The sequence below is a fragment of the Heterodontus francisci genome, chromosome 8 (genome assembly GCF_036365525.1).
Source record: "Heterodontus francisci isolate sHetFra1 chromosome 8, sHetFra1.hap1, whole genome shotgun sequence".
Lineage (NCBI taxonomy): Eukaryota > Metazoa > Chordata > Chondrichthyes > Heterodontiformes > Heterodontidae > Heterodontus > Heterodontus francisci.
This window is the reverse complement of record NC_090378.1, coordinates 9,111,916-9,124,950: the sequence shown is the minus strand read 5'-3', so window position 1 is coordinate 9,124,950 and position 13,035 is coordinate 9,111,916. Positions and strand designations below refer to the sequence as shown.

Below are 13,035 nucleotides of genomic sequence, written 5' to 3'. Positions count from 1 at the left end.
GGAAGCAGGTGCGATAGCGACGTTTAAGAGGCATCTTGGCAAATATATGAATAAGATGGGAATAGAGGGATACGGACCCCGGAAGTGCAAAAGGTTTTAGTTTAGACAGGTATCATGATTGGCGCAGGCTTGGAGGGCTGAATGGCCTGTTCCTGTACTGTTCTTTGTTCTTTGAAACAATGGGCAGCCTTTAAAGAGGAGATAGTTTGTGTACAGACAAAGGGGAAAGGCAGGGCAAACAAATCAAAAACTCCCTGGATGACAAAAGAGATAGAGAATAAGATGAAGCTGAAAATGGGTGCATATGACAGATTTCAGGTGGATAATACAATTGCCAACCAGGCTGAATATTGAAGGTTCAGAGGGAAAGTGAAAAAATGAATAAGAGAAGCAAAGAGAGAGTATGAGAAGGGACTGCCAGCTCACACAAAAGGGAACCCAAAAGTCTTCTATAGGCATATCAACAGTAGAGGGGTGGGAAAAGGAAAAGCCGGGACTTTTAGGAATATAAAAGTGGATTTATGAATGGAGACAGGGGGCGTGGCTGAGATATTAAATGAGTATTTTGCATTTGTCTTCACCAAGGAAGAAGGTGCTGCTCAAGTCACAGTGAAAGAGGAGGTAGTTGAGACATTGGAGGGGCTAAAAATTAATAAAGAGGAGGTATTAGATAGACTGGTTGTACTTAAAGTTAACAGGACTGGATGAGATTCATCCAAGTTTTCTGAGGGAAGTAAGGGTAGAAATTGCAGAGGTACTGTCCATAAACTTTCAATCCTCCTTAGATACAGGGATGGTGCTAGAGGAATGGAGAATTCCAAATGTTAGACCCTTATTCAAAAAAGGGTGTAAGGACAAATCCAGAAACTGCAGGCCAGTCAGTTTAACATCGGTGGTGGGAAAAAATTTAGAAATGATAATTTGGGACAAAATTAATAGTTACTTGCATAAATGTGGATTAATTAAGGAAAGCCAGCATGGATTTTTAAAGGGAAAATCATGTTTTACTAATTTCCTTCAGTTTTTTAATGAGGTAACTGAGAGGATTGATGAAGGTAATGATGTTGATGTGGTGTACATGGAATTCCAAAAGGCATTTAATAAAGTGCCATAATACAGGCTTATCAGCAAAGGTAGAGCTCGTGGAATAAAAGGGACAGTGGCAGCATGGATACGAAGTTGGCTGTGTGACAGGAAACAGAGCATAGTGGTGAACGGTTGTGTTTGGACTGGAGAAGGGTAAATAGTGGGGTTCACAAGAACACAAGAAATAGGAGCAGTGGACCATATGGCCCATTGAACCTGCTCTACCATTCAATACGATCATGGGTGATCTTGGGCTTCAATTCCACTTTCCTGCCCACACCCCATATCCTTGATACCCTGCAAGACCAAAAATCTCTCTATCCCAACTTTAAATGTTTTCCATGATGGAGCATCCACAACCCTCTGAGGTAGAGAATTCCAAAGATTCACAACCCTTTGAGACTAGTAATTTCCCCTCATCTCGGTGCTGAATGATTGGTTGAATGATCCCCAGACTGTGCCTAGATTCCCCGACCAGCAGAAACAATCTCTCAGCTTCTACCCTATCAAGCCCTTTCAGAATCTTGTATGTCTCAATTAGATCGCCTCTCATTTTCCTAAACTCCACAGAATATAGGCTCAATTTACTCAGCCTCTCATCATAGGACAATCCCCTCATTCCAGGGACCAATTTAGTAAATCTTCGCTACACTGCCTCCAGTGCAAGTATATCATTTCTTAAATGTGGAGACCAAAACTGCACATAATATTCCAGGTGCAGTCTCACCAAAGCCCTGTACAATTTTAGTAAGACTTCTTTATTCCTGTACTCCAATCCCCTTTCAATAAAGGCCAACATGCCATTTGCCTTCCTCATAGCCTGCTGCACCTGCATGTTAACTTTGTGTATTCCTTGTACGAGTACACCCAAGTCTCTCTGAACATTAACAATCACCAGTTTCACACCTTTTAAAAAATATTCTGCTTTTCTATTTTTACGACCAAAGTGAACAACTTCACACTTCCCTACATTATACTCCATTTTCCATCTTGTTGCCCAATTACTTAACCTGTCTATATCTCTTTGCAACCTCTCTTTGTCCTCCCCACAGTTTACTTTTCCAACGAGTTTTGTATAACCAGCAAACTTAGATACATTGCTCTCTGGCTCTTCATCCAAGTCACTACTATACAGTGTAAATAGCTGAGGTCCCAGCACTGATCCTTCTGGCACCCCACTATTCACTGCCTGCCAACTTGAAAATGCCCCATTTATGCCCACTCTCTGTTTCCTGTCCGTTAACCAATCCTCTATCCATGCTAATATATTACCTCCAACATCATGAGCCCTTATCCTGCTTACTAATGTTTTATATGGCAACTTATCAAATGTCTTTTGGAAATCCAGGTATACTACATCTACTGGTTCCCCTTTATCTACCCTACTAGTTACATCCCCAAAAAATTCTAATAAATTTGTTAAACAGGATTTCCCTTTAGTACACCCATGCTGACTTGTTCTAATCCCACGATACGTTTCCAAATGCAATGTTAAGACTTCTTTAATAACAGTTTCCAGCATCTTCCCAACAACTGATGTTAGGCGAACTGGTCCAAGGGTTGGTGTTGGGACCCCTGCTTTTCTTGTTCTATATTAATTACCTAGACTTGAGTTTACAGACCACAATTTCAAAATATGCAGATTACACAAAACTTGGAAGTACTGTGAATTGTGAGACAGATCGTGATGGACAGGCTGGTGGCATGTGTAGACAAGTGGCAGATGGAAGTTAATACAGAAAAGTGTGAAGAGATTCATTTTTGTAGGAAGAATAAGGGAAGGCAACCATGTTGAATTTTTCTAAGTGCCCTGCTATAACATCTTTAATAGTAGCTTCTAACATGTTCCCTATGACAGATGTTAAGGTAACTGGCCTGTTGTTTCCTGCTTTCCTGCTGATAAGTTGGAGAACCTGGGGTTGTTCTCTTCGGAGAAAAGAAGATTAAGAGGAAAGTAGGTAGGGGTCAGTTATCGGCTAGTTAGCTTGACGTCTGTTGTGGGAGGATGTTAGAATCGATCATGAAGGAGGTTGTGACTGGGCACTTAGAAAAACTCAAGGGAATCGGGAATGGTCAGCATGGTTTTCTGAAAGGGAAAATCATATTTCATCAATTTATTGGAGTTCTTTGATGGAGTGACATGTGCTATGGATAAAGGGGAACCCGTTGACGTACTGTACTTGGATTTCCAGAAAGCATTTGACAAGGTGCCACATAGAGGTTATTGCACAAAGTAGGAGCTCAGGTGTAGGGGGTAACATATTAGCATGGATAGAAGATTGGCTGACTGGCAGAAAACAGAGTGTATGCAGAAATGAATCCTTTTCTGATTGGCAGGATGTGATGAGTGGTATCCCGCAAGGATCTGTGTTGGGGCCACAACTTTTTATAATTTATATCAATGTCTTAGATGAAGGGAGCGACGGCATGGTAGCTAAATTTGCAGATGACACAAAGATAGGTAGGAAAGTTATGAAGAGGACATAAGGAGGCTGCAGACTGATATAGATGGGTAGAATGTGTGGGCAAAAATCTGGCAGCTGGAATATAATGTGGAAAAATGTAAAGTTGTTCAGCTTGGCAGGAAGAATAAAAAAGCTGAATGCTACTTAAATGGAGAATGACTGCAAAATTCCAAGGTGCAGAGGGATCTAGGTGTTCTAGTGCATGAGTCACAAAAGGTTAGTATGCAGCAACAGCAGGTATTAAAGAAGGCTAATGGAATGCTCCCCTTTATTATGAGAGGAATTGAAAATAAAAGTAAGGATGTTATGCTTCACTTATACAGGGCATTGGTGAGACCACATCTCGAATACTGTCTCCTTATTTAAGGAAGGATGTAAATATGTTGAAGTATGATCAGAGGAGGTTTACTAGATTGATACCTGGAATGAGCGGGTTGGCTTACAAGGAAAGGTTGGACAGACTAGGCTTGTTTTCACTGGAGTTTAGAAGAGTGATGGGAGACTTTATTGAAGTATATAAGATCCTGAACGGTCTTGACAAGGTGGATGTGGAGAGGATGTTTCCTCTTGTGGATGAGTCCAGAACTAGGGGGCACTATTTAAAAATTAGGGGTCGCTCTTTTAGGACAGAGATGAGGAGAAATTTTTTCTCTCAGAGGGTTGTGCAACTTTGGAACTCTCTGCGTCAGAAGGTGGTGGAGGCGGGGATATTAAATATCTTTAAGGCGGAGGTAGATAGATTCTTGTTAGGCAAGGGAATCAAAGGTTATATGGGAGTGTGGAATTCGAAACACAAACAGATCAGCCATGAGTTTATTGAGTGGGGAAGCAGGATCAAGGGGCTGAATGGCCTCCTTCTGCTCCTAATTTATGTGTTCATATGTTTTAAGTTCCTAGGTGTCCAAAATCATGAGGGACATGGACAGCGTAGATACAGAGAAACTGTTCCCATTGGTGGAAGGATTGAGAACCAGAGGACATCAATTTAAGGGGATTGGAAAAAGAAGCAACAGCGACATGAGGGAAAACTTTTTCACACAGCGACTTGTTAGGATCAGGAATGTACTGCTCGAGTGTGTGGTGGAGGCAGATTCAATTAAGGCCTTGTAAAGAGAATTGGATAATTAACTGAAGAGATAAAATTTGCAGAGCGACAGGGAATTGGCAGAGGAATGGGACTAAGTGAGTTGCTCTTTTAGTCAGCCAGCACAAACACGATGGGCCAAATGGACTCCTTCTGCACTGTATCATTCTTCCACTTGTGTCATAATTACAGTTTGAAAAATGCCATCACGAGAATCTGGGCCTCAATACACTTGTATAATTCTGGGCTACATGTTCTGCATCACCAAGTCTGCTACAGATTCAGATTCAGCTGATTCAAACTCAAATGTCTTTTCTCAGCTCTGGTCCAAACAGTCTCGTAACAAGTTGATGCTCTGATAAACAACAGCTAGAAATCTTCATTTCAATTTACTTATCCAGGAAACTATCCATGTTTCTTTATAATTAAGTGGAACTAAATTGCTTGTCCCTATTTTTAAAAAGATGGCTTTTACCTGAGATCCTGGTATTTTCTTGTGGAACATGTTTGTGACTTCCCTGAGCGCCTGAGGTAGTGCACTATAATTTGAAGTAGTGCTTTGCAGATCCAAATTAATTCCATCCAGATACAGTAATTTTGAATAATCCACAATAAATGCGATCCAATTCGCTCGTCGTCTACTGTCAGTCAAGTAGTTTCGTTGTATTAAATCTGGTGAAGCATGAAGAAATAACAACTACAGCTTTTTTCACAGAACAGACAGTCCCAAAACACTTTACAAACAGAACTGGCAGCATCAAGTAGAAAGTGGGAGAGGAAGATTTAGCTAGAACTTGCATTTACCTAGTGCCTTCCACATCCTCAGGATGTCCTTACATGCTTCATATTCATTATGGAATGTCTGGAATTCTCTACCCCTGAAGTTGTGGAGGCTAGATCACTGAAAGTATTTAAAGAGGAGGAAGATAAATTTTTGAAATATCGGGGAGTTAAGGGCTATGAGGAGCTGGCACGAAAGAGGAGTTGAGGTCTGGGACAGATCATCCATGATCTTATTGAATGGTGGGGCAGGCTTGAGGGGCCGAATGGCCGGCTCCTGCTCCTATTTCTTACATTCTTATATTCTTATTCATTATTTTTGAAGTGTGTTCCAAGTTCTTTGGTTTTAAAAAGAAAACTTGGTGTTCTGTGTCTTGAAAGACTGAGAGAAAAAAAAAAGTCTCTGAGAACATTGAATGCTGAACTGGGTGGGGCACAGACTGCAAGACAACTTGTTTCCAAACAACTCATCAGCAAGGGAACTGACAGGTCGCATGACTTATTGTTAAGAGTTCAGTTTCACTTTTGCTTTGAGAAAGACCAGTGCTGGGCAGGCAGGAGACAGAACAAACTGGCTGGGACCTGTGCTTTTTGCAGAACAGAAAAAGACCACTCCCTGAAAAGAAGGCTTGCATCTCTTGAAAAAAGAAAGTCTACATTTGAGTTGTGACTGAGTTCTGCCTGGAGGGAACAAGATCACTGGAGAGGAAAAGACCCAGAGAAAGAGGAGTTGCTGCTCTCTGTGGAGAAAGGTTCCTTTGCTGAGAGGGAGCGCTGCATTGTTAAATGTAGCAAACACCTATTGCCTCCAGTGTCTAGGAAACCTCTGCCTCAAGAGTGATTCCTGTGCTTTTGTTTTTAGGAGATCTTGAAATCTCAAGAAAGCTTCTATTGCTAGACTGCTACTTTAATATATAAGAAGACCTGTTGCTATACCTTTTGCTGACAGATTTGTGTGACACCTGCTGCAGAAGAATTGCCTTGAATGTCAACCCATCACTGACTGTTCATCAAGCTTGCCTGGAAAGACTTTGAGTGGCATCTGACTATTCATCTCTGGGACACCTCACCAATCTGGAAATATCCTATCAGACTGTGACCACCATTGATTTTATTATTGCTAAGAAACAGTTGCCAAAAAGTCTTTTTCCCCAGCTGACCAGTTTTCCAACATATGTGTGTCTGCATGAGGGTTAGGAAGAAGTAATAAATCGTTTGTATATATGTATAGATTTATCTCATTATTGTTTAACATTTAGTTTATTAATAAATAGTTAATTTTATTATTGTGTAAAGAAACCTGGTTTGATGTGCTTTATTCTGGAGGATAAATAAAGTGCTGAATTCAGCTAATTTCCAGTGGGTGAAAAACTTTACTAATATGCTGTGACCTGTGAAGTAGTGGGACTGAATTAACAGTACATCACTCCCGCCTTGGTCATGACACATTAATTGGGGGCTCTTGAAGGGATAGTTCCAACACTAATTATGTTAGTTGTAAGGGAAAAATAATTGAAAGAGAAAAAAAGGGAACCAGGGTTTCTTGTATAATCAGGGACAGGCTATACCATCAGAATGGCATTAGCAGTTGCCGCAGTCTTTCTGGGAAAGGCGAATATGCCCCTCAGTGATTGAAAACTTTAACCAAGATTAAACTAAAAAAGTTGGCAGCACAATTGGGGTTTGAATTGAAATCAGGTGCTAAAAAAGCAGAGATAGTTGATGTAATAGCTCAATATTTAAAATTACGAGAAGACGGCACAGTGGTGCAGTGATTAGCACTGCAGCCTCACAGCTCCAGGGACCCGGGTTCAATTCCAGGTACTGCCTGTGTGGAGTTTGCAAGTTCTCCCTGTGTCTGCATGGGTTTCCTCCGGGTGCTCCGGTTTCCTCCCACAAGCCAAAGGACTTGCAGGTTGGTAGGTAAATTGGCCATTATAAATTGCCACTAATATAGGTAGGTGGTAGGGAAATATAGGGACAGGTGGGGATGTGGTAGGAATATGGGATTAATGTAGGATTAGTATAAATGGGTGGTTGATGGTCGGCACAGACTCGGTGGGCCGAAGGGCCTGTTTCAGTGCTGTATCTCTAAACATAAACAAGAAAATAGTAAGTCAGAGGGTGATGCAGTTGAATAGGCTAGAATTCAATTACAAATGAAACAACTTGAGGCTGAAAAAGAAATGAGAAAACGTCAACAGGAAAAAAAAAAGCAATAAGAAAACCTGAACTTCAGAGAGAAAATGAAAGAGGAGAGAGGGAATTTAGGTTAAAAGAGATGGAACTAAGACAAAGATGTAGACTTGACTCCAGGAAAAATTCTGGTCAGGAAGAATCTGAACCCAACCCAGGACCCAGCAAAAAGCTGTTTACATTTATACAAGCTCTCCTGAAGTTTGAGGAAAGGAACGTAGAGGCACTTTTAATTTCTCTTGAAAAATAGCCAAACAAATAAAATGGCCAAAGGAAAGCTGGACACTGCTTATGCAAAGCAGGTTGATAGGCAGAGATCATGAAGTTTATGCCATACTTCCTGAAGAGGCTTCTGCAGATTATGAGATGGAAAAAAAAGTTTTTCTCGGTGCGTTGGAGTTAGACCCTGAAGCTTACCGATAAAAGTTTTGGAACTTATGTAGATTGGCTGGTTGGCCAGGCAGATTTATGTAGAATTTGAGAGAGTGAAGCAAATTAATTTTGATTGTTGGATACGGGCATTAAAGATGGAAACCACATATGAGAACCTTCGAGAACTGATTCTCTTGGAACAGTTTACAAATTCAATTCCTCCAGTAGTGAGAACTCATGTGGAGAACCTAAAAGTTTCAAAAGTCAGACAAGCAGCAGAAATCACTTGATGATTTTGTGCTTGTGAATAAGCCAAAACCCTTTGTCCATCACCCCTACAACATGAGATGGATAGAAAGTGGGAGAGTGAAAGGAAGGCAAGTAGTTGGGGACAAGAAGGAGCAGCTGGGAACACCCCAGGATCCTCTCCTCAGGCCAGACAGAGAGGTGCTGAGGGTAGAAGTGAGGTCTGCAAACCAAAGTGTTATCATTGTCACAAGATGAAACATCTTCGTTCAGAATGCTGGAAGTGGTTAGCTAAACCATGGGACTTGCTGGGGTACAGAAAGATAATGCAGAGAAAGGGGCACTGACTGAGAGTACAGTAGACCAGGCTGTAGCTTTTACAGCAGCTGTAAAATCAGACACAAAAACCAAAGTGAGAGTAGAGGTTGAGAATAAGATACATGAGGAATTGCTGCTCTCTGTGGAGAAAGGCTCCTTTGCGGAGAGGAAGGCCTGCATTGTTAATGGTTGCAAACTCATATTGCCTGCAATCTCTAGGAAATCTCTGCTTCAAGAATGATTCCTGTTACTCGTATTCTTCTGAGATCCTGAAATCTCAAGAAAGCTTCTATTGCTAGCCTGCTACTTTAAAATTTAAGTAGACCTGTTGCTACTCCTTTTGGTGACAGATCTGTGTGAAGCCTGTTGCAGACGAACTGCCTTGAATGCCTACCCATCACAGATGTTCATCAAATTCATCAAACTCATGAGAGACTTCGAATAGCATCTGACTATTCGACTCTGGGACACCTCACTAATCCAGAAATATCCTACCAGACCATGATCACTAACTATTTTATTATTCCGAAGAAACAGTTTAACACCAAAAAGCCTTTTTCCCCAGTTAACCGGTTTTCGAATGTATGTGTGTGTGCACAAGGGTTAGGAAGACTAAGAAGTTATAAATCTTTTATATATATAAATAGATTTATCTCATTATTGTTTAAGGTTTAGTTTATGAATAAAGAGTTAATTTTGTTGTTGCTTAAAGAAATCTGGTTTGGTGTGCTTTATTCTCGGGGATATATAAAGAGTTTAATTTGGCTAATTTCTGGTAGGTGGGAAACTTTACTAATATTCTGTGACCTGTGGAGTAGTGGGACTGAATTAACAGTACATTACTCCCACCTTGGTTGTAACAAGACTTTATTCAAAAAGGGAGGGTAGCAGGAAACTGCAGGCCAATTAGCTTAATATCTGCCATAGGGAAAATATTAGAAACTATTATTAAAGACGGTATAGCAGGCCATTTCGAAAAATTCAAGGTAATCAGGCAGAATCAACATGGTTTTGTGAAAGGGAAATCATGTTTAACTAATTTATTTCAGTTCTTTGAGGGAGTTACATGTGCTGTGGATAAAGGGGAACTGGTGGATGTATTGTACTTAGATTTCCAGAAGGCATTTGATAAGGTGCCACATCAAAGGTTATTGCAGAAAATAAAAGCTCATGGTGTAGGGAGTAACATATTGGTATGGATAGAAGATTGGCTAGCTAACAGAAAATGGAGAGGAGGCATAAATGGGCAATTTTCTGGTTGGCAAGATGTAACGAGTGGTGTGCCACAGGGATCTGTGCTGGAGTCCCAACTTTTTACAATTTATGTAACTGACTTAGATGAAGGGACCGAAGGAATGGTTGCTAAATTTGCTGATGACACAAAGATAGGTAGGAAAGTAAGTTGTGAAGAGGACATCAAGGGGCTACAAAGGGATATAGATAGGTTAAGTGAGTGGGCAAAGATCTGGCAAATGGAGTATAATGTGGGAAAGTGGGAAATTGTCCACTTTGGCAGGAAGAATATAAAAGAGGCATATTATCTAAATGGTGAGAGATTGCGGAGCTCTGAGATGCATAGGGATCTGGGTGTCCTAGAGCATGAATTGCAAAAGATTAGTATGCAGGTACAAGCATGTAATTAGCGAAGCTCGGAGAATGTTATTGTTTATCGTGAGGGGAATTGAATACAAAAGTAGGGAGGTTATGCTTCAGCTATACAGGGCATTGGTGAGACCAGATCGGGAGTACTGTGTACAGTACTGGTCTCCTTATTTAAGGAAGGATGTAAACGCATTGGAGGCAGTACAGAGCAGGTTTACTAGACTAATACCTGGAATGGGCGGGCTGTCTTACGAGGTAAGAGTAGACAGGCTAGGTTAGTATCTGCCGGAATTTAGAAGAATACAAGGTGACTTGATTGAAACATATCCTGAGGGGTCTTGACAGGGTGGATGTGGAAAGGATGTTTCCCCTTGTGGGAGAATCTAGAACTAGGGGTCACTGTTTAAAAATAAGGGGTCGCCCATTTAAGACAGAGATGAGGAGAAATTATTTTCTCTCGGGGGGGTCGTGAGTCTTTGGAATTTTCTTCCTCAAGAGCCGGTGGAAGCAGAGTCTTTGAATATGTTTAAGGCAGAGGTAGATAGATTCTTGATAAGCAAGGGGTGGAATGTTATCGGGGGTAGGTGGAAATGTGGAGTAATCAGTTCAGCTATGAACCTATTGAATGGCGGAGCAGGCTCGAGGGGCCGAGTGGCCTAATTCTGCTCCTAATTCGTATGTTTGTATGTTCATATGTTTGTATTTATACAGGCCAGATCCCTCTTCAATTCACTGAAATTATCCCTTCTCCAGTTAAGTATTTTTATTCTAGTCTGCTCCTTGTCTTTGTTCTAATCTAATTGGTCTGATTCTATGATCATTATTCTCCAGGTTCTCCCTGACTCTAATATTCCCTATTTGAACAACTTCATTCCCAGCAATGCCTCCTTCCTCATTGGGCATGATAGATTCTGATCGGGAATGTTCCCTGAACACATTTGAGAAATTCCTTCCCTTCTCTGCCCTTAACACAATCACTGCCCATTCAATGTTGAGGTAATTAAAGTCTCCTGTTATCACTACTCTGCAGTTCCTTACCTCTCTGTAATATCTTTGCAAATCTGCTCCTTCATCTCCTTCCCACTCTTTAATATGGTGTTAAATACAGCAGGTAGTGTAACAGCTCATGTATTATTTCCAAATTCCAACCAGATTGATTCTGTGTTTGACCTCTCAATGACATTGTCTCTTTCTTTGTATTATTCCCTGAATTAAAATTGCTATCCTTCCTCTTTTTCCTTCCCTATCTTCCTTGAATATCTTGTACCCAGGAATATTAAGCATCCAATTCTCCCCTTTTTTGATCCAGTTATCACGACTACATCATATTTCCACATGGCTGTTTGTGCGTGCAGCTCACCAACTTTATTAACCACACTTTGTATATTTACACGCACTCCCACCCTAACAAAAGATACACCTTGTTTCTACTTTTAATTCTGCATCTTGGTACCAACTCCTGCCAAATTAGTATAACATTTTCCCCACACCTGCCAGCAAGGATCTTGTTCCCAGCTCTATTCAGGTGTAATCTGTCCATCTAGAAGAGGTCCCTCCTGCCACAGAATTCCCAATCTCTCAGGAATCTGAAGCCCTCCCTCCTGCACCATGTTTCTAGCCACACATTAATTGCCCTCTCCTCCGATGTCGATTTTCCTTCATGTGTGACAAAGGGAGTAATCCAGAGATTACAACCTTTGAGGTCTTGCTTTTGGACGTCCTCCCTAACTCCAGATGACAAGATATTTTGATTTTAATAACCGATAAATAGATAAGCAGAACATTTATTAAATGTCACAACAGCAGTATGTCATTGAAGCCAGAATTAGAAAGCAGAATGCACTTTACTGAAAGTCTTACCCTATTGTGTGCCAAGCCTCAGTCCAGCGCACACGTTCCACTCTTCTGACTCTGGCCTGATGAGATTTCTCCTCTTCCACCATCAGTGGCAGATCTTTCAGCTGTTACTGCCTTGAAAACAAGAATCTAGAATCTTCTACCTTTGTTACTTTGCTATTTCTCTTACCTTCTCAAGCTGCCTCAAAACTGACCTGTTTGCCTGTGCTTATGGTCACTCAGACCAAAGAAGTTGCATCATTCCAAGCAGAAGGGCCACCCGCGCATCAACACGAGCAGAATTTCTCACCCACAGCTGTTACAAAAATTTCTAAATTCACTTGTAACAGCCCTTCAAAACACTCCCACAGGGGATGCTGAGACCAAGTGGGCCCACATCAGAGACGCCATCTATGAGTCAGCTTTGACCACCTACGGCAAAAGTGCGAAGAGAAATGCAGACTGGTTTCAATCTCATAATGAAGAGCTGGAACCTGTCATAGCCGCTAAGCGCATTGCACTTTTGAACTACAAGAAAGCCCCCAGCGATTTAACATCCGCAGCACTTAAAGCAGCCAGAAGTACTGCACAAAGAACAGCTAGGCGTTGCGCAAACGACTACTGGCAACACCTATGCAGCCATATTCAGCTGGCCTCAGACACCGGAAACATCAGAGGAATGTATGATGGCATGAAGAGAGCTCTTGGGCCAACCATCAAGAAGATCACCCCCCTCAAATCTAAATCGGGGGACATAATCACTGACCAACGCAAACAGATGGACCGCTGGGTTGAGCACTACCTAGAACTGTACTCCAGGGAGAATGCTGTCACTGAGACCGCCCTCAATGCAGCCCAGCCTCTACCAGTCATGGATGAGCTGGACATACAGCCAACCAAATCGGAACTCAGTGATGCCATTGATTCCCTAGCCAGCGGAAAAGCCCCTGGGAAGGACAGCATTACCTCTGAAATAATCAAGAGTGCCAAGCCTGCTATACTCTCAGCACTACATGAACTGCTATGCATGTGCTGGGACGAGGGAGCAGT

The 13,035-nt window shown here is 41.6% G+C and overlaps 1 protein-coding gene across 1 annotated transcript in view; it reads right to left on the bottom strand.

Moving 5' to 3' along the window:
• The window catches only part of LOC137373161 (di-N-acetylchitobiase-like), a 57,296-nt gene that overhangs the window by 15,432 nt on the left and 28,829 nt on the right, over nucleotides 1-13,035 (bottom strand). Inside the window, exon 4 of the mRNA XM_068038020.1 lies at nucleotides 5,111-5,307. Within this exon, the coding sequence (XP_067894121.1) occupies nucleotides 5,111-5,307 (197 nt within the window). The remainder of the gene's footprint in view (nucleotides 1-5,110; nucleotides 5,308-13,035) is intronic.